Source organism: Platichthys flesus, chromosome 9, assembly GCF_949316205.1.
Source record: "Platichthys flesus chromosome 9, fPlaFle2.1, whole genome shotgun sequence".
Classification (NCBI taxonomy): domain Eukaryota; kingdom Metazoa; phylum Chordata; class Actinopteri; order Pleuronectiformes; family Pleuronectidae; genus Platichthys; species Platichthys flesus.
In genome coordinates, this window is record NC_084953.1 from 16,883,965 (window position 1) to 16,906,087 (window position 22,123).

The 22,123-nt window shown below is 42.1% G+C and overlaps 1 protein-coding gene across 1 annotated transcript in view; it reads left to right on the forward strand.

The window, feature by feature from the left end:
- The first annotated feature begins 662 nt into the window (after positions 1-662).
- celf5a (cugbp, Elav-like family member 5a) overlaps positions 663-22,123 on the forward strand; it is a 179,076-nt gene continuing 157,615 nt past the window's right edge. Inside the window, exons 1-2 of the mRNA XM_062396252.1 lie at positions 663-1,026; positions 18,508-18,590. Of these exons, the coding sequence (XP_062252236.1) occupies positions 663-1,026; positions 18,508-18,590 (447 nt within the window). The remainder of the gene's footprint in view (positions 1,027-18,507; positions 18,591-22,123) is intronic.

Sequence of the window (22,123 nt, forward strand, 5' to 3'; positions counted from 1 at the left end):
ATGCTGCTTCCTGTGTTGGCTGCAAGCTTCACACTGTTGTGGAGCCTTTGCTGGATTTGGAGGTTTTGTCAAATGTCCTGATGACCAAGGATACCTGGCATCATTTAGTTCTTTGTGTCTTTCAGGTTTTGTGATTGTCTCTTGTCGGATGTGAGGCGGTGGGACACCTGCCAACCTGTGTAAGGTATATAATATAAAGGTAGCTCATTTTGACTGCAGTGCAAATTCATAGACATAAGTCCTATGGCCTGTGAGAAGATGCTGCTAATTTCCTTTGTGATTCTTTAAGTTGAAGTATTTCACTGGTTCCTCCTTCACTGTATAGAAACAATGTGTTTTGAAGCCTTACATTCCAGTCACCACTTTTGTTAATGTCGTCTCTGCTGAGCTGAAGTACTTCGCATGGGACACTGGGTGTCGCTCCAGAGTGTCTAATATCGCTCCTTTGCGTTCATTTCGCCTCATTCGCCCACCAATCCCCCCCCCCCCCCCGCCTTGTTCTGTGTGTGTGCGCGCGCGCGCGTGTGTGTGTGTTGTGTGTCGGATAGAAAGTCAGCCTGGTTTCCAGCTGAGTGCTTGCTCTCTCACAGAGTGTGTGTACGCGTGTGTATATGTGTGTATGTGTGTGTTGTCATTATTATCCACTCTGCTCCCAGCTCAGAATGGCCAGATTCACTCAGACTGAAACAAGAAGGCAGCAGCACCATCCTCAGCAGCCCCATCAGCCCGCTCACTCCAGCCTGGTTTTCACCGGACCGGGGGCATCACCGACCCAGCCACCACTCCTCCTGATCCCTCATCAGCACCAGTACCCTCAGTTCACATTTCCGAAACCCATGAACGGGTCAGAACCCATATCAATTCATCCGGAGAGCGGCAACATGAAAGACCAAGATGCCATTAAGCTGTTTATCGGGCAGATACCGCGGAACTTGGAGGAAAAGGACCTGAAGCCGCTGTTTGAACAGTTTGGGAAAATCCACGAACTGACAGTTCTAAAGGACCGATACACCGGCATGCACAAAGGTAACGTGTCGCCCCTCGCACGGCTGCGAGGCCCACACACAGCTCTGTATTAACTGTTTATCCTCACCTGCACCTTTTGGACACGTTTACGCTGAAATTGTATCGAGTATATTTGTCACTTTAGGAATAGTACATTTTATCAAGCTTGATTCAGTGTCGAAATCGGTCCATTCATCACTATCGTCACGTGCATCAATGCTTATAAATATTTTCATCTAACATTCACGAGTTTTGGCATTTTGACCCAATTCACTGGTTTATTCACATTTGTGTTATTTTACGCGTAAATACGCATGGATGTTTGTACGAGTCTCTGTATTTCCATCTTCCTAATAATACTTTTTGTATCAAAGGGGGGGTACACGAGTCGACTAGAAGCACTGATAGGATGACACACTGTGTGGAGCGCGTCCCTGGTTTTATTGCAATTGAAGAGTATTTTCTTTACGCGCTTCTAAGTAGGGCAGAGTCGCACGGAGGGGCTGCATTTTTAAAGAGCCCCCCCCAACCCCTCCGCCATGGTCCCATCTCTTGCGGCATCATTTATTCATCCACACGCTTTCTTTTACATCCCACACAACCACCATCAACCACCATGTGTGAATGGAGCGGGCGGGCTGAGGTGCAAACCCGACACTTGCTGCGAAATCGGTTCAGTGCCACGGCGTCTCCGAAGGGCGCAGGAGCTGTCACGGACGTGGCCGCGCAGAAAGTGGCCAGTGATGCTGCGCCGCTTCCGCTGGAATGGAAGACCGGGGGAGGCTGAGGGTGTAAATCCACGCAGCTCACGAACCATATATGTGCACACAGTGACAACTTCCAATAAGGAAGGACATAGCCCATAGGTGAGAGATCACTGCCTGCGTGGGTGGGAAAATACCATTCCCAACAGACGTATGGGGAGACGTCACCATCATCATCATCATCATCATCATCATCATCATCATCATCATCATCATCATCATCATCATCATCATCATCATCCATCACCACAACTCCAACTTTATTTTTGTAAGTTTCATTCATATTTGCTCAAGCTGGAAGAAAAGAGTAATTATGGCTGTTATGATAATTGATGTAAGTAATGACCCTGTTACTATTTGACCACATTCATCATCATTTCCAGTGAAATATCACTAGTATAATAATTATTAGTTTTATTGCTATAATAATTTGAACATATGGGGCCAGTTCACTGTTGTTATCGTTTACAGCACTGTAATTCAAAGAGTTGTGACAGGCTTAAATCTTTAGCATCACATTTAGGATTTTAATGTGCAATCCTCAAACTGCCCCATAGTTGGTAACAGATCAGAAAAACAACCGTGGCTGTCATTTTGGCACGACACACACACACTCTCTCTCTCTGAATGCCATTTTAGAGCCATCATCTTGCACTCCTACAGAGCAGATGTTGATATGTGAATGATGTTGGTACAGGAGGAGATAAGCCTTTTATTGCAGTGACATTTGGAAAAGACAAATAACAATCTCTGCCAGTAATGTAACTGCCATTTGCAAACACAGCAATCAACGCCATGTCTTCTATGACATAAAGAATCGCCAGCCGAGGATGTGGAATTGGTTACCGTTACACTCAACTGTAATGAAGCCCACACATTTAATCCGGAGTGAGATTATAATAAATGTATTTTAATAAATACATGTGCATGCCAAAGCTGATATTAAAATCAAAAAATATTTCCCGCACTCGACCACAAAATATGATTAAGGCATTGTACCACATACAGCTCCCATTACGCCACACACTCCATGAGGCCACATGCCTGATATTGTCAGCTTTTGGACAGAAGGACACATTTTTTTTGCGTATCACTTACTGGGCATCTGTCGCTATGTGTTTGCTTGTGCAAGTGCAAGTTTGCAAACATATACCTGAATGTCATTTCCCTGGGTTGCGTAATGATTGCAGTATTTAGCTCCTGAGTGATTATCTCTTCATCATGGTGTCAGGGAAAAGACAGTTAAGGCTCTTAGATGTGTTTTCATACAGACACAATAGAGCTTTAAGAGAGCTTAAGTGTAATTTGTGATGCAACATGTACAAATGTGTTTTATCTCTATTAGCAGTGTAGCATAAATAAGCTAAATTAGTTTTTTGTTCACCTATTTTTAAATTTGAATACCTTTCTACCTATTTTTCTGCATATTATTGAAATAATTATCATTGGCTTGTTGCATCTATCTTTTCCTGGTGTTAAATTAAAACAAATTAAATGAATAAATACATTTTTAATTAACTCTATATTCTAGTAAAGTATGTATGTTCTTCTGTTCAGTTTGAAATGGAAAACTCTCATTCAAGTGAGTGAAGAAACGGAATCCTGGAAACTTTACTAATCATTAAACTAGTCATGTATTGAAAAGAAACCATCTTGTTTAATGCAGATGGATGAGATCATCTCTCTGAAGTAACAGAGTATAATTAAAAAAGTTGAAATCTCCTCTAAGTTCATTTGTACCCTTATTCATTAACTTACAAACATCTAATTAATTTCAGATAAGTCAGTGCAATTAAATGGCTTAGAATGTAATGAATTCTGGCCACAAATGAACAATAATCAAACCCTAATATGTCAATGATCTCTGATGGGGGTTATTTCATAGTTAATCATGTTTTCAAGCAGAAAGGATTATGAATATAGATCTTGATGGAAACAGTGGGGCAGCTGCATCAAAGAGACACATTCAGACTGACAGAGACATTAGTGGACAGGGGGACGAGCACAAACACACACAAACGCTTTTCATCATTTGAAATTTTGAGCATTTGCACTGCCACTTATTTGATTTGAGCTTTGCATGTTTATTATTTTGTCTTTTCCTACACAACTATTGTGTCCCCCCCTTGGTAATCCTCAAGGGAGAACATGGAATTAGTTTGTAAAGCGTGATAATAATGCACGGCCATAATAACTTGACTCAAGAGGATTAGTAAATGTGCATTGTCTGAAGCAGCAGTCTCTTGGGTGATCAGCTGGTTGCCTCCCTAAACACTGACTGCCTCTGCCAATTAAAAATTCAGTCTAGTCTGCCTCTTCAAATGATTAATTCTGCCCACGCTGTCGATGGCCTGCCAATTATTGTCGCCCAATTGGTATTAATAGGTGGAGGATTTTCTCCTGTTGTTGAATTTATCCCAGACTGTGAAAACTTCTCCCTTTGGCTCTAATTAGCTTCCACTCATAGCACATGCACTTCCACGTTCATGCACATGCATGTATGCAGAAGCGAGGCTAATCGGCCGACCATGAGTAAACATTGCTTCTTTTCAAACTGAACATCCCCTCAGATCGACGCTGCATCTTTTTCAGTGGAGATGTTTGTTGAGTGGCTCTGTATGTCAGGGGAGATTATATTGTATGAGTTTGATTGGGATTGACTAATCTCCCCTCGTGCAGTAGAGTAATGTGGACTCAAAGGAGAGAGAGAGAGAGGAAGGTGTAATTCAGCAGAGAAAAAAAAAGCATGGAAGACAAAACAAACCCGACGCCGTTCCTCCAGCCGAGGCAGCCCAGTCATGTTGAGATAGTGTCGGGCATCATTGTGTTAATGCTTTAATAAGTGGACCAGAGATATTGCCGTAGACCTCAGCCAAGCAGAAGCACATTAAATCACAGAATAATCTAATGAAATATTTATTCAAGTTTTTATTTTTTTTTCACCCTCCGAGTCAGTCTGATGGATAGCATTCCTCTGTGGGTTGTCCTCCCAATAAATGGCTAAGAAGGGAGGAAATAGGAATAGTTGGAACAGCATATGCATCAAAACTGACACGGTATTAATGAGAGACCTCTTGTTTTATAATGTATATATACACTATATATATATATAACAAAACCTAAGAGGCATTAGCTTTGATGAAAGGAAGCTGTAGAAGCCTCTCTATCCTCTTTGATATGATGGAGGTGTGAGTTCATGTGCACGTCTGTTTTTGTGGGATCCTTACGGAAAGTGTCAAAGATCAGGACACTGCTGTAGAACAGCCTCCCCCTGAGGAAACAGATAGAATAAATTCACTTATAGACCACAAGCAGAGCTGTAGAAGAGAGGGATAGTGACTCTATAAATACAATGTGGCATAGCTTAAGGCCTTTGCCTGTACAACCATTGTGCTGTTGCTAATGAAATTAATAAAGGTTTTAAGAGGGAATAAAATCAGCAGTGAGAGTAAAAACAACTATCATTCTTCTTGCAAGTATGTGCATTGATTCAATTGAATAAATGTAGAATAAAATCTTCTGTCAGGCCGGTGAGTGAAGGCCACCGAGCCAGGCTAATGCAATAACAACACTCGCTTTGCAATCTTTAAACGTCTGTAAATATTGTAATAAGCAACAGGGCATTCCTCATAAAAGATTCAGCAGCTCAACTGGTACTGACAGGCGCTATGGGCCTTGACTTCTAGATGAGGAGCGCTGCCTCTCGCTCTCTTTTCCTCTTTTCTGTTGGTTTTCCAAGGAGATTGCCAATCTCAGGTGCCGACAAGGCCGCGCTCTGCTGGAGGTTAGTGTCCGCGCACCGAACTCACCTGGCTTTCATTCTGTCTCGGCTTCTTTCCCCTCTTAATCCCCTGCCCAAGAGAGCCTTTCAGACGGATTGATTTCCTGCATCAATGCCACATTCATTGTGGCTTGGACTATATTTTTGCTTTCAATATATTTGAAGTGCCTTTATTTCGTGACCTTTGTGTGGTATGTTCGATGTTAATGGGCGTCTGGAGCAGGGCGAGCATGTGCTGAGAGGTTTCAGGGAAACATCGAGCAACAGGATCACAGAGAAACTCGTTTATGAAGCCTGTAGTATCTGTGTATTTCCTTAAATGGACAAAAAGAAGCTGTGTGGTGGTTCTTGTTTGACTGTGAACTTTGGCAACAGTGCCACAGTTGGAGGCTTGATGCTAAAGACATGTGTGCCTGTGTTTAAAGACACCTTTAAGCTACCTGTAGTAAATTCACTGATAAGACTCTTTTCACTTGGTGTTTCTCAGCCTCTTAGAGTTTGTTGATGCATATGTTTTGATTATTACCATGAAGGTAAGGTTTTGACTGATATTTATGAGTGTGTGTAATTTGGTGCAGATCCAATCTGGTTATTTTAAATGTGGTTTCATAAGGGGGAGGTATGCCTTGCATGGAGTACCATTGTTGTTGCTCTTATGTGTTGAGGGCAGTTGATATAATTGAAAACAATTATAGATATATATATTTTTTTTTATTGCAAAATGATGGTTTGGTTTGAAACTAAAATAAAATATTGTGAGAAAATGAAGCAGGTTCATTGGAAGTCATTATGTTGTTTTCAGTGAGTCACAAGTCGCACAGAGTCTGTAGAAGTGTACCACCTTCATGTTCACACACGAAAGGTTACAGCTATTTCCTTCGTCTAAATAGAGGGATAGAAGCCTATCTATTTTGTATGGGTAGCTTAGCAGAGAGTGCCATTGCCTACAGACGAGAGTGTACTCACATGGGGGGGGGGGGGGGGGGGGGGGAGTGAGAGGGAGAGAGAGGGAGGAGGGGGTTGGTGGTTTCTGTTAGAATAGCATGAGCTCTTTAATGTTGTGTTTGAGCCTGACTGGGCACAGATTCATTTTAGACGGAAAATGAAATAACAAGGGAGAGGGGAGAGAGGAGATTTTAATGCAATGTTTTGTGATAATCCCTCTCCATTTTGGAATGGTTCAGGAGAACTCATGCGATAAAGCCTTGTACAAGCCTGGAAAATAATAAGTTATTTGTCTTGCCTTATAGCGCTGTGCCCTTGGAGGGCTCGCTAACCTCGTGTTTTGGCCAAAAAACAATCACAGATTAGTCAAGCTGTCACATCTCTGTGATTGCCAAAAGGTTGGTGTGAACGAGCAATGTATAAATGTTGTACATGTATCTGCCTGAGAGTGCACGTGAACACAGAACTGCAGCGGCTGTGACTAAGAGCTGTCACTCTGTCCCCTCTCTGTCACACGGCCCAATGTGACAGAGAGGAATCGCACGGGGAGGACGACACATGTATGCAGCGCTGGACTGGACCGGAATGACAGGCACACACATGGGCACAGAACAATGGATGTATGGTGGATGGGAAAAATTGTTTGTCAGAGATGCAGAAACAAATGGTTGCTTTCATCCCAGGGTGGTGGGCGGATAAAGTGATGGCTCAGCTCGGCATGTGGAGGATCTCTCTCTGACATGTCGAGAGCTGTCTGGGCACTGAGGGGTGTGCGGCTGGGGGCTGGGGGTCAGGGAGAAGAGGCAGATATATGGAATAATCACCCTATTAACATTAGTCATAGTTACTCCAATATTACATTTGGCACTGATACTGCTAGTAGTGGTACTACCAACCAGGCTAGGAGGTGATTACTTTTTTATTCGGAAAAACATCAAATACGAGCAACAATTAAATAAAAGATGATCTTTTACGGAATAAAAGATGCTAAAAGGGACATTTTTTTGACAAACAGCACTCTCTACTCTAAACCCCTTTCTCATACAGATATTAAGCCCCCCGCATTTTGACGATGAAGACGCATTTCAGATTGTAAAACGTCTATGATTGCTCAGGTCCGTGAGGGATGTTTGAAGATACATGCTGCTCAGCATGGTTATAAATAGAAATTCTGTGGTATTTCCGAAAATAGGTTAAGCTGCCGTCGCTGCACTGCTGGCATGACATCACTGATTGCCTGCCAGCCTCCCCCAAAAGGCCGCTCCCATACTGAGCTCAAAAGGAGGCAGAGAATGAGGGGAGAGACGGAGGGAGCATCTGTGGGCGACCGTATGGGCCGTACCCCCCCCCCCTCTCATCTCCAGCGCCGCTCCTCCCCTCCCCTCACACCCCGTTCCCTTCCATCACACAGCCATCTCTCCCCTCTCTCCTCCCATCTATCTTCCCCCCTGAAGGAGCAAACGCTGTAGCTAACAGTCTCTGTACTTTATTGCCAGAGACACACAAACTGGTCAGGGGCTTTGTACTGGAGATGTATCGCCCCCATTTTTGTCAGTGTGATACAAGCAAATTGAAAGCCAAATAGTGCAGAAGAGACTGATGACAGATGGAATTTGTGTTTCTTTTTTTGGTGATCAAATGTTCATTTGGTTGAATGAGCAGAGCGTGTGGACCGTATGTGGGTTCCAACACAGTCTGTGGTTCACTATTGAGTGGTGGATCTGGCTTAATTAAAAAAAGGACAAACCAAATTAATTAATGGTTGATGTGTTTTCACATCATTGTGTATGCTATTTGGATTCATTACAGGATCCTGTCCATGACTGCATTTACATGTGCCTTAGTATCTCGTTTATTATGCTTGTCTCGCTTTTGATCGTATTCAATACGTGGTGTTTACAAGGATAAGGAATTATTCAGGGTATTGAAATTGGGTTATGACATTCAAATGCTTAATCACAAAAGCTATCTATCTGGTTATAGGAAATATGTGCCAATGTGAGTACCGTGGTGCCTAATTTTTAGTCTATTTCCATCATTATTGTTAAATATTACTCTTCTCCATCTCAGTGTTGACATGAGATGTATACATTTAAAAAAGAATGAGACACAAATTCATATTATTTGGCATCGAGGGCATCATTTTAAATGTGCCATTGAATAGAAAGAAGAACCGGGAGAAGAAGAGTCGTCAGTACAAGTTGCTTATAAAGACCTGTACAATTAGTGCTTCCCCTCACGGTGGCCTATACGTCGTATAATGAAGAAGAATGTGAGTGTGCTGGTGCAGCCGTGTGGTGTTTTTTCTCCTCCTCGCCAGTTTTTCATCCTCGCTTCTCTTTCAATTGCTCCACGCCAGCAACCGCTGAGCCTTTGAAGTGCTGTCTTTAAAGGTATCTTTCAATTTGTAAAATCAAAGTGACTGAAAACCCGATGCGTCTCTTAGTCCACAGTCAGTTTGTAGCTGCCAGTCATCTGCGATTGTGGCTTTGCTATGATCAATTGATCTGTCTCAGAGGTTTAAATGCCTTCCACCTTTCAAAGAGAGGGAAGCGTCGTTAGAAATATTGCATCAAATATGCCAATCAGGTGCATGAAATGAGCAGATCAGTGGATCAGCACTGTGCTGTGTCCGACAGTAAAGGAAATGGGTGTGAGCCAAGTGAAAGTGATTTTACTCTTCCCTGTTCCCTGGACTTGTTTGTTTTTCTAAGAGGTTGTTGTTGTACACGAAGAGGAGGAGATGTAGTTTTCTGACTTTCCGGGAGGGAGGGTGGGGACCCTCGCAGAAACTTTTATTGATTTCCGTGTAAATCCCCTGGCCCGAGCAGACTCGGCTGCAGGAGGGAGGGAGGGAGGGAGGGAGGGATGATGGGCTGGAGGGACGGGACTTGGCAGGTAAACTCCCTTTGCCCTCCCACAAGCAGCGCAGCACGAGGGAGGAAGTGTGAACCTACACATTATTTACAGCTCTGTGAAACTCCATCCATTAACAGTGTCAATTAGCTTGCTCATCAGGGATGCAGGCCACGACATGTATTTATAGATCGGGCCCTGGCTTTAATAGCAGGAGAGGGATGAAGTACCCAGATAGTCTACAAAAGCCAAGGCTGACTTTTAAGGCCGCAGCACAGTGGAAGATGCCAAAGTGCTGTATCCCAAGTGTGAGCCTGGGCCATATACTGAGAGAGCCCCAGCCAGCCAGTCTTTCCAACCTCTTAAACTGTACGTGCTGCCAACTGCATTAGAAACTTAATCATGAGCTACCGCCTGAACTGTATTAATGTTTTCAGCCTCTAAACCTCCCTGTGTGGAATGGGCTGTTTACTTGGCCTGTGGTGATGCCGGCTGCGGCTTTCTTTCAGCACCTATAAAAGTGACCTGAAGTAATGGAGCTGCAGCAAGTAAAGACCTGCTGGACTCACCACTGCTGCTGCACAAAGATCTGTTCACCAAATCATTCAAAGGTCGGTGAAACTCGACTCTGGGAACCAGATCAGGTTTCTCTGCAGTTGTCGTAATCGTCAACGTCACTTGTGTTGATGATTTTCAAAAAATAATTAATATTGAATGTCTCGCCTGTCTAAATACTACCAAATTTGACGGGGCACTTTCGCTGGGCCCTTAACAATACACAAGACAGGTGTAAAGCCGACAAGATGAATGGTTCTTGAGATATGCAAGTTAAATAAAGACAGACAGAAAGACAGACAGTCAGACAAAGATTTCTGGAATTAATAGATTATTGTTACTAGTGGATTAGATAGATAAGTATTGAATTCACAAACCCAGTCTCGTCTAGTCGGCCTTCTTAATGCCAGTTCACCTACAGTAGATAGGCATGAGTGGGTATATGTCCGTTTTTGGAGTGAAATACTCTACGGTTGGGATTTATAAGAAGCACTACTTGTGCACGGAGAGAACTATCTAACCACAGTCCCAAGCATTACACGGTGAGTGTCAAAGTCTGTCTCTGCACCCCAGTATTGATCCTAAAACATGTACTGAGCCTTTCAGAAAGAATTTAGCGCAATTGTCACAGTCATTAGGCCATGCACGCCACACAATACCACGCACATGTATACATTCTGTAAATATACACCCATGCTCACACATGCACACCGGCAGTCCTCGGGGAGGTGCTGCCTATGGATCTGTTTGACTGCTGCTTGGGGGCTATAGTGTAGTCTATGTGAGCGAGCATAGCAACAAATCAATGGCTGAGGTCTCCTGCTCAGGGGTCAGAGAGGATAGCAGGGAGGGTCTGGGGACTATTTCTTGCCCTGGTGATGGACACTGATGCTCCTCAGCGCTCTGCAAAGTTCATCCTCCCCCTCCACAGCGATTGCTCAAGGTGAAGGGATGATGGGAGGCAGAGTGAAAGGAGGATTTGGAGCCGGATGCAGCAGTGATGAAAGGATGGAGTGATTGATGAAGGAGTGATAGGAGATAGTAAAGCTAAAGGATCAGGTGATTGGGACTGAGCACGGCCGCTGCATGGTTCACGTTACTGCAAGGTGGCTGTCTGACTTAATTAAGGTTTACAGGTTACGCTCGGCTATTGCTTATATTACAGTGCTCATTACGAGCCCATTAGGTCTGGGCAGAGGAAATATTGTTGTCAGAACAATGAGTGAGAGCCTTTTGGAAAGTCCGTGCCAACTCCATGCTCCACTTCTTCTGTTTTTAATTTGACCTCTGTCTCTGTCCACCTCCAGTCTGTCCTCCTCCTCCCTGAACGTTGGTGTGATTGTTTCACTGTGCGAACCGATCGAGGGTCTTTTTTCCAAAGGTGAGGGAGTGATTATATATGAGTTAAAAGCCTCTCAGAGACCAGACTGATTACCCCCCTCACGGTCAGTCTGTGCCACTGAGCCTCCTGCATCCCCGGCTGGCAATGATTCAGGTCATAATCACATTGTATCAGCGCTGATGATGTGTGTTTCAGCGTCCGACCCCTGTGAAAGGCTATCAGCCCACCCCCGCCCCCACACCCCAGAGCCCCACATGGCAGTAAATGAAGTAAGCAAGTAATCTACCCAAAGTGATAGCATTTTCCAAAGAGTGCAAATGATGTGTGAGGGAGCAGGCGCTCCTGGTGCCAGGACTGCCTCGGTTTCTGCTACCTTCACACTTTCCGGCCAAGGAAATGCCACATTGAGAACAAGTTCACACTTTTTCATTACACTGGGGCAGCAGGGATCCTCTGGGGCAAGGAGATGGAGAAAAAGGGAGCAAAGAGGGCATGGGAGAGGGAGCGAAAAGACAGAGATTGTGGTTTAAACCAGCCACGTCTCCCAGGAGCTGCATTCATATTTGACGACTCTCGCAGTACACAATTTATGCCCGATGCCAACGAAGAAGTAGGACGTTCACACTGAGTTCCTGCCATTGACGTCACAGCTTGGATCAGTCAGTCGCCATAGAGGCAGGCACAAATGAATCTTCATGGACTTGCTTGGATCGATTTCATTACCTGCTGAGGCAGTTTGATTGTTGTGAAACGTTATCAAAGAAAATCTCCTGTATGATGGACAACTTGTAAAATAACAGAAACAAATACAAAAAGTTACATTTTGTGGCATTCCTGCGAGTATACCAGTGGATATTAAAGCTAAACTAGCAAACAAAGTAAGGCACCATAATTTTATATAATCCATCAGCATTGAACATTTCATTAATACATGACTTTTAGAAGCAGCCTTTGGATTTCTCAGCACTATGAGTTTGAAAATGGAAACTATTCAGGGAAGTTACAATGAGAAGCCGTTTGCTTTAATCAGAAATCATTTTATGAATAATATCTCTTAGCTTGTAGCTTGTATAAGATATAGGAGTCACATGTAATTTATTTACACACATTCTATTTTCTGTGTTTGTGTTATTTAAACGTATTATTTAATATGCAACAGAGGTGCATTGGGACATGTTACATCAGGGTGTTGTGATGAGTAATGTGTGAGCATGTGAGTTTTTGTGTGCGTGCAAGTGTGTGTTTGCATTGTGTCTCATAGGGATTAACAAGGTGCGACGTCCTCTACCCTTAGCCCTCAACAAGACAATAATAAACCAAAAAATACAAACTTCCAGTTTTTCAACATTGACAATATACTCAGGAACAAAACAAGGATTTTGCTTTATAAATTAGCTCACACACACTTAAAGACAGAAGAGGAACAATATGACATTAATGATGTGTAAATGTAGATACACAACAATAATTACATGTATCTTTAATGATAGTAAAGCCTGACACGTATCACTGCTGCCAATACAGCCAATTTGAATGAGCCAATCAGGTGCCAGGAGGAGCGCATGAGGGCGACGCATGGACACGCGGTGCCACCACACCTGCAGTGAAAGTGACGTGAACGTAGTAGAAACGGTGCAATCAGCCGGAGCTCAGTCACATGGTGTAAAGTAGAGACTCTGCTGTGGTGGTGCTGAGGAGAAGCTGCTCCACTGAATTCACTGAGCCGGTGAGTCATCACTAAAGAAAGGTATATCAGTTGTTCGCCATAAGCGTTTGTGTCCAGTCGTTTTGTTCACTTTGTATTCACAACTCCTGTGTGCGTGTGTCTGTGCTTGTGTGTGTGTGTATTTTGTAGTGTAGCGCAACCTTTAGGTAGCTGCTAAATATGTGGAAGCTCCTTCTTCATCGTTTTCATCTTCTTCATTTGTTCATCTTATTAATGTATTCAATTATTTATTGGTTGAACAATTATTCAAGGTAGTGTAAAACAAACAGGGAACATGGGCAGCGGTGTGAATTATTGATGCGCAAGAGACGGAACTGAAATGAGCTGAACTATTTCAAGATAGAAATGAATCGTGAATAAAATCAATAATTACTTTCAATGCACATTTTAAAGGGCTATGGTTCATTTTTTTACTAATATTCTTCTAGGTAATTTGTCAAATCACAGTTATGGGCCACACATAACAGATGTTAACACATGGAACTATTATATTCATGTTGATTTGTCCATGTATGAAAACCCATCCAACCAAAGGGACTGATATGTGTCTCGGCTCCTCACTAATGGAGATGTGGGCTAACAAAGTTTGAATGTTTTCGTATCTTCCTTAATTTAGGCCACAGATAAATATGTCTCATAACGTTTTCAAGCTGTTTTCCAGCGGCATACTTTTCTAAACCGTAAACTTTCCCAGATATATAATATATCACAGCATCATAAGAAAAATCTTAAAAAATTGGTCAAACTTTGCCAAAGATAGTCATTCATAGATATCCAGCAACAGAGCATTAGAGCACATCAAATGGAAAAACAATTAGATGTGAAAGTAAAGTAGTTCAGGTGAGTTGTGATTTTTTTAATAATTTGTTTAAATTCTATGGCTGTATATTCTGATATACTGTGTGTTTAAGTCCTGTCAGGTAATTGATCAAGAATAACACATTCTTGTTTTCATTTATGAAAGACAGGTTTGATTGATGTGGTGAGCTGAAGGTGATTTTTCTTACCGCACTGAGAGTACAATGCACCTCAGTGGTAACTCTTTGTAGGTAGTTGCCATCAAACACCTTTTTTATTTTCATATTCATATCCACAGGATGATTTATGGGGAGGAACATATCACTGGCTTCCACATTGTTTTTCATAAAGTTCATTGCTTTTGGGCAAAATGTGGAATAGTGGCACCTGCAGTGAAGCTGGGGGTGTGCAAGTGAGGGGAGCCCATGAAGCACTTCTGAGTAATTTGGAATGCACTGTAAATGGTGTAAATTCCCAAGCATGATGCCCTATTGTTACCACCAGTAAAACCCCTGTATTACATAGAGAGAGGAGTGTCTGACTGTATTTTACTGCAATTGCAATGATAATGTCTGGAGGAGTTGAGCTCCTTACTTGTCTGAACAATAGTTGTATGATACAAATTTTTTGTATTCTGGACTTTTTGTGGATTTCATCAGTTCATCAACAAGGAGGATGCCAGTTGTAAAAAATTTAGTTTGATTATGTTCACATCTGTGACTGTGTCTTAACAATGTTTGTGTCAAGATCCTGGGTTAATGTGCGTGGACCGTTATTTGACAGTACATCTACTACATACCGCCTTTAATTAGGTGTTCCAGTGTGGACTCAGTCAGTGCATGACCAAAATAAAATACAATCAAAGGAGTCAGTTTGAATTCATAATCAGCTTGATTGTCTAATGCTGAGGGACATTATTGTCCCGTAGAGGACGCAGGGAAATTAAGAAGCTGCTCACAGCTTCAGAGAAAACAAATTATGCATGTAGGGTTACTGCTCCAGGAGCACCTCAGAAAACTAAAGTAAGTATTGAATCTTTGGAAAAAACGATTTACTTTCCCTAAATACAAATTGGCATTGGAGAATTGATGTTTTTCAACACAAATATAGTTTCCTCTGACTGCAGAGAAATGCATACTTTTTTTATGTGTTGGCTACATAAATGTATAGTTTTTGATAATTAACGGTAAGTTATAATAACAGCACATGGCACACTACATACTTTATTGTGTTATAAGTGCTTAGATGTATGATTTAATGTGTTTATAAAGGCTCTTTATAAAGATGGGCAACGCATCTCCCCCTCCTCCCACTATCAAGGTTCGAAGCTCAAATATGAACACTGCCATTTTGCACATTTGGAGTCTGCATTGTAGTGATCCGTCCCACTGATACACAGCCTCGACAAATCGCACCTGTCAGTTGCATCTGTCAATCATGAGGTTTCACTCAGTTTTACCAGCAAATTACGAATTAAAACTGAACTTGCCAGAAAAGCGACAGGAACCTCTGTTTGAGAAAACAGGAGGAGGCTGGATTTATGATCTATACTGCAGGCAGCCACCAGGTGCCATTCGAAACACTTTGGTTAGACTTGTGAATCATCTGTCATCTGGTCCTTTTTTAAATTCACTCTATAGTTTTATACTACGTGAATTGTCTTAATGAGACCTGTGAACTTGACACAGACTAGACACCTGCTTAGAGACAGACCCACAGTTTTGGTAATCCCAGTGCATGTAAGTGGCTGCTGTCACCAGACTATACACATTCTTTCACTTCTTACTTTGTCTCCCCCCCCCCCCCCCCCCCCCGACACGTAAGACTCTTTAATTACATGCCAATTCAACATAGAGGAGATGGAGAGACTAGGACCAATTTCCACACACGCACACGCACACAAACTGTGCACATTTAAAATTATATTAATACGAAATGGGTGATGAGCAGAGCTGGCACTGGTGATGAGAAAGAAGTCGAAGGAGAGGTAGAAGAAAGCGAAGAGGAGCAAAGAGGAAAGCAGGAATTTCTTTTTTGGAGCTGAAATCAATGTGTGAGATCAGAGTGTTTTGGGTTTCTATCAGATGATGCAGAGGATCATCTCCTCACAATGGGAAGGCTTCCCCCACTGCTGTGTCAGCAGGCTCCGATTACAGTGGCTTTTTTGTAGTGTTTCAAACAATTTCATCATGCCCCCTCACTCCCCTCACCACCGCCGACCCCCCCCCACCCAGCCCCCGCAACAATTTTGCACTTGGTATGCAATGCAGCGGTGGCAATTTGTACGTGTTTGGATTCCAATTATGGAGTTGTTAAAGCTTTTTCGCCTGTGGCCTGCAAATTCTTATTAAGCCATACATTAAAGAGCACAGAATCACATTTAAATGGAGTTCATGTTTCTCTTTTGTTTGCCAGTGTTGTGGTTGTTATTAATTTATTCTCAATGCCCTATGCATTACACATTAACAAATAAATCGTGTTTGTGATTGTAATGCAAAATACTTGTTTCTTATTCAGAGATTGGGCCAGCATTTGTCAAGTAAACCAACAGCAACAAGCCCAGAGAGAGCGAAAAAAAAGAGGAGAAAAACAACCACTTAAATGGAACCATTCGCTCCTATTACACTTACCCATCTGAGAAGCAAACAAACAAACCCAAAACGACAATGTAATTTCCACACTCCCTGTATTTCTCTACCAGCTGACGCAGAAAAGATAAAGAGTATTAGACAGAGTGATTGAGTGATTTGCTTGGTGGCCATTGGAAATCATTAGGTTAGGGGTGCTGGGAGCTACAGTCAGCCCCCTTGAAGGTCACAACCCTGGAGATTCTCCATCACTGTCTGTCTTTGTCATACTGAAAAGCAGGATTGACCACTGACTGTCCCAAAGAAAAGCAAGAGCTTCATGAATCAGGGACGAATTCGAGGGTATTTTTACAAAAAGTGATTCAATCATTGTTGTATGTAAATGTGACAACATGCAAGCACAAACACATGTGCAGACACTTAAGAGTTATAGCAGCAGGGCAAAAGGCAGTGAGGTTATGGGTCAGGTAATAGATCAATAGGTGACACGGCATTTCAGCCCTGCTTTTTGATGCAGTCGTGTAGAAGTTACATTGGAGACAAAGTGAAAAGATCATTAAAAATGCAAAGAAAAAAACACACACCCGACAAAATGGAAAGGGAGCGACTCAGTGGATAAAAGTGATCTCACGTGCAAGAAGGAAAACGAATTGGAATACTGTCTGTGTAAAGACACTTAATACATCACCACACACTGAATACAGTTGGCGGTTGAAATGAGATCCAAAATGCAGTGGCTGCTAATAAACTATCGTCTGAAAGTGGCAGAAATAAGAAGCATGGTAACCCATGTGAACCTCATTAATAGAACACAAGCAAATCTATTTATTCAAACAGTCAGGGGGAAAATGATTGCCTCTGTACTCAATCTGGTTTGTCTCCATCTCTTGTCCTGCCCCGGCCTTCTCTTCCCTTCTCCACATTGATTCTAGGTGGATGTTTGTGTGCATGTGTGGAAGCATACTTGTTAGGCATTCACCCTGGAGAGTTTTTCTGAATCTCCCTGCTTTCTCTATCCCCACACTGATCTATCTCATCCCTCCTTCTTTCCTCTTTCTTCCGCTCTTGTCACAACCAGTCAGGGTGGGGAGGCTGGCCAGGCTGCCAGGAGCTTTGGACAGGACATGTTAGTTGGGATGGTGAGGCTGGATAGGCCTGGCAATTCATCCAAAGGATTCTGTGCTCCCTCCTCCTTTTTGTTGTCAGCTTGTTTTTTGCTCATCTCCCTGTGCCACCACAGAAAATTGTCCACTTGTGTCATGGTGTATTGCACAGTTGCCTGTTTTTTAACTTGATTTTAAGGAATATTGTGTTTTCATTGATTCATGAAACTCTCTAGACTGTTCCTTAACTCTTTTACTTGCATAGAAATGATCAAATTACATTTTCATTACTGTCTAAATTTTGTACTTGTCTCTTATATTTCAACATTATATTGGAACATTTTATTTTAAGGCTGCACTGCATTGTTTATTTGTTAAGCAATAGGTTTGATTGATATATCAAACAAACAATTTTTTTTTTATTAATTTGTGTATTGCTCGATTAATATAATAATGAATTTATCAATAATAAAATGTTAATATTAGTTTATATTTATGTTATCATCTTCTATTAAATACAAACAAATATGAGGCATTACTCCACAAACTAGCCCACTGTGAACTACTAATCTTCCTTTTACAGTCCCATACAAAATGTCTCCAATGGTAACATTTTTGCAATTTTTATAACACTGAAACTTTGAACTGAATTAATTTATCAGTAACAAACACACTCAAGCAAATGCACATTTTTGACACTTTTTTCTTTGTTTCCCACTTTCTCTTGTTTGGTGAAAAAAGTAAACTCTCCCTTGTGCTGCCAGGATTTAGTAACGTAAAGATGAAAAAGCTGCACAGGTTAAATTAAGACTACAGTAAATGTGAAAAAAGTTGCGCAGGTTAAAATAGATACAAAATAATAATAGATCTGGGCTTTACAGAGCAGCGTCTAGGTCTGGACCTGACTGCGGTCCTCCTATGGTGACCTATGCTGTGTAGATGATCTACAACTATAGAGAGACAACTGTTTGTGTGTGGGTTTGTGTATATGTATGTATATTACTTATTAAACTCGGCTTTATATGTTGCGTTCCTCTGTTGCAGGTTGTGCTTTCCTCACCTACTGCGCCAGAGAGTCGGCCATCAAAGCCCAGAATGCCCTCCATGAACAGAAAACACTGCCAGGGGTAAGTGACAGTCTCTCTCGCTAGCTTTCTCTGCCTGTCTCTCTCCCTTCCGCTTCTCACTCTCTCTCCCTCCTTTCTCTCCATGGTGGTCAGCAGTGCCATCTGCACCCGGCTGCACACCAGCCGGCATTCTCCCTTGTATAGTCCCAGTGATGAAAACACTTTGGAATGCAATTCAATCAATAGCTTAGCCTTTTGAAGGCCTGGTTTCAACTTTTCTGTGTGTCTGTTCTCTCGGGGATATAGCCGGCATTGATCAGACCCACTCTGCCTTATACTTTTGAAGCAATGGCTTAGAAAAACAGTGTTTGTGGTGCCAAGCTCTGCATTTCTGAAAGGTTGTTGTCAACAGAAAATATATTAGTTTAGATTCATTAAAGGAGACATATTATACTACACATATTCAGGCTCAATTTCAATTTAGGTTATTACTTAAAAAGGTTTTCATGCTCTGATGTTCAGAAAACTCATCACCTTCCAATTTCCTCTCACTGCTGCAGGTCCTCTATTCAGCCTTTGTCTGAAACGCTTGGCTTTTGCTCCTCTCTCTATAAGGCACCTTCCTGCCAGCCCAGTCTGCTCTGATTGGCCAGCTACCACACTCTGTTGTGATTGGCCAGCCACTTCCTGTGCATTAAGGAAAAGTCGACCTCCTTTCTTGCCATACCTGGCTTCATGAGGGAGAGTGCCAGATTAGCTGCTAGACAGGGATTAAACACAAATCTTGAGGTTTTGTTACATCACAATGCCCCAGAACGAGGAGCTCCTTTCACTTCCAACGTTGGGCTTTTTAACTTTGCAGAACTGTTACACACACAGCTCACTGGTGGAAAGAGAAACTGAAAAAGCACAACATGTTAATTTGACAATTAGAAACATTTTCTTTTCCAAGCTTTATCAGGTGGTATTCACCCGTTTTGACATGTATTTTTTTATTCATTTGTACATATGCACACCATGTGTGTGTATTGGATCATATTAGTCATTATAACAATGACAGAAGGACACAGAAGGAACTAGTGGCTAGAAGTGGCTCCCTGCAGAGGCAGCATGGCTTAACATGGTCAGATCAAGCCTGCACCAGGGAGAAATATCACTGAAGATTAACTCACCCACAGCACTCCCTCTGATGCAAGACAAAGAGCTTGAGGAACCCAGAGGAAACATATGGGCTTGGTTTAAACATGCAAATACAACTACTGCCGCACACTCCGAAACATTATTCTGGTTGCTTTCCTGAGAAACAACTTGTTTCGTTTATCCTGCAAATTAGCCAAGCGTGAGGCTGGAGGGCGTTTTCCTCCTTTTCATTGAATAATAAGAGGGAAGACAGAGAGAGAGGAAAACATATTTTCACATATTGCCAGAGGATGTGTTCACAAGAGGTTAGAAGTTTGTTTAGCATCATGTTTAAACAATGAGAATTTGGTTGTTATTCTGTTTTCGTCCGTGATCTGGATTTCTATCAAGTTTCTCCCTCACTTCTTATATATAGTCTTATATGTGAACAGCGCAACCCCCAATATGCTTTTGCTCCAACCCCTATGGGCTCCAACAGGTTTATCATTCATCTGAATGAAGTTCTTATTTAACTCTTTCAAATACTTTTTATTATATAGCATTATGTAAGAAATCAGAACATTGCGTTATCGTGCATGTCTTCTATATATAAAAGAAAAGAAAAATATATAAAAACAGAAACGTAGCAAACGTAGCTTTGCATGTTTCATTTTTCCCAAATGTTCTCAAAGCTTCTCTCTCTTTCTCACGCACACACACACACACTCAGGGACTCTGAAAGTTGCTACGTATCACTCATGAAATAAAAAACCCTTTTCTTGTACCTTTCAGTCGTGCCTCAGCCCTCCTGCTGACTTCCCCTCTGCCCCACCAGTCCTTTCCATCCCATCCTCCTTCTGCCTCCGCTCTCCCCCCCCACCCCCCCCCCCCCCGCTTCTATGCCGCTGCTCTTCCTGAGACGGAGTGTGTCATAGAAATGTAACAGGCAGACGTTGATGAGTGTCAGGCCTCACAGACAAGGCTGCTCTGCTGTTCCTTTCAACTTCACTCACGCACACACACCACAAACACAAGTGGTCCAAGGCAGCTTGTACTGAAGCCACACATGGCACAAGCCGGTACAACATTACTGCCAAACAATAGCTGTAGCAGGTTCCCTAGAAAACATACCGACCTTTTTTTGATATAGCCTTCGGATCGAGCAGCTGCTAAGGAGGGATTTATGAACGGAAAGGCTCAGTTATAGGACAGATAATTTTAAAATAGTACAACAGATATAATGCTGCATGGGTTGTGTTTGTGCATTCGAGTGCCTCCTACTGCCTCTCCTGTCATTGTTTCATGAGCCTCCCTGCTCCCAAATCTTTTGCGATATGACCCCTGTTGCTGCACCTTTTGATGGTAACTAGATATGACAGTTGTTTGCAGAATCCTGCTTGATATACCGTTTGCCAGGGGCTATGTTGTAATTAATGTAAACTAAAAATCCTCCAGAGATGAGTTATTGGTTATTAACGTGTGTTTTGTCATTAACTCCTGCATTGCTGCTCTATTGAAGGGCTCTGACCAGTGTGGCTACTCATCTGTATGTTACTCTAAAATCTTTGAATGTGGATAAAATACAAAGCATGGGTGTCTGCACGCACACACACACACACACACACACACACACACACACACAAACTCTTTATCACATACTCAAACACACTTGAAATTTGTGAGATGGAGAGTATGTGTTTTGGACTCCAGTCTCAGTTGGAGGATCTCTGGGTTTAAATCCTACAGCTGCTGTATTGTCCTTGGGCAAAGCATGCTCTTTATTTTTTGTTGTAGAACTTTTTTTGCTGAATGATTCCACTTAAATTTCCTCAGTTTGTTTTCTTGTGCTGGTATTTTTCTTGATATTCTGTGTGGTTGTTAGTTTACAGATGGTGAATCAAGCTTCTTGTAGAGCTGCCTTTAACGACTGCAGACTTCCAACATTGTTTTTAGATTACCGCCTCAAAGTCAAACCACCTCTATGCAAACGTGAGTATTTCACATCCAGCAATTAAACCTAATGACATTGATTAAGAGGCTAGTGTCAGCATGTAACAGCTGACATTGAATACATTTACCGAAAGCAATTATCTGACTATTAACCTAATTCTGAAAAAGACATTATTTTGATCACAGTGTTTACATGCGTTGCTAATGGAATACTACTTCATATTCCTGTTTACATGTTAGAGCATATTCTGATGCATGTGTTGTCACCCATTTGGCAACTGCTGTTTTCAAAATTCAAAATTCATTCAAAATGCTGACATTATCATGTGAAGAAGACATATACGTGACTGATTACTCCATGTCTTCCTTTGATTATTACTTACCTTATTCATATTTACATGACAGAGTCTTATTATACTATTTACTCTGATTTGGTTAATATTGGAATATTGGTATACATGTAAACCTATGCAATGCCTGGTGACCTGCTTCACAGCAGTGTTAGCACAAGGCCCCGCCCTTTC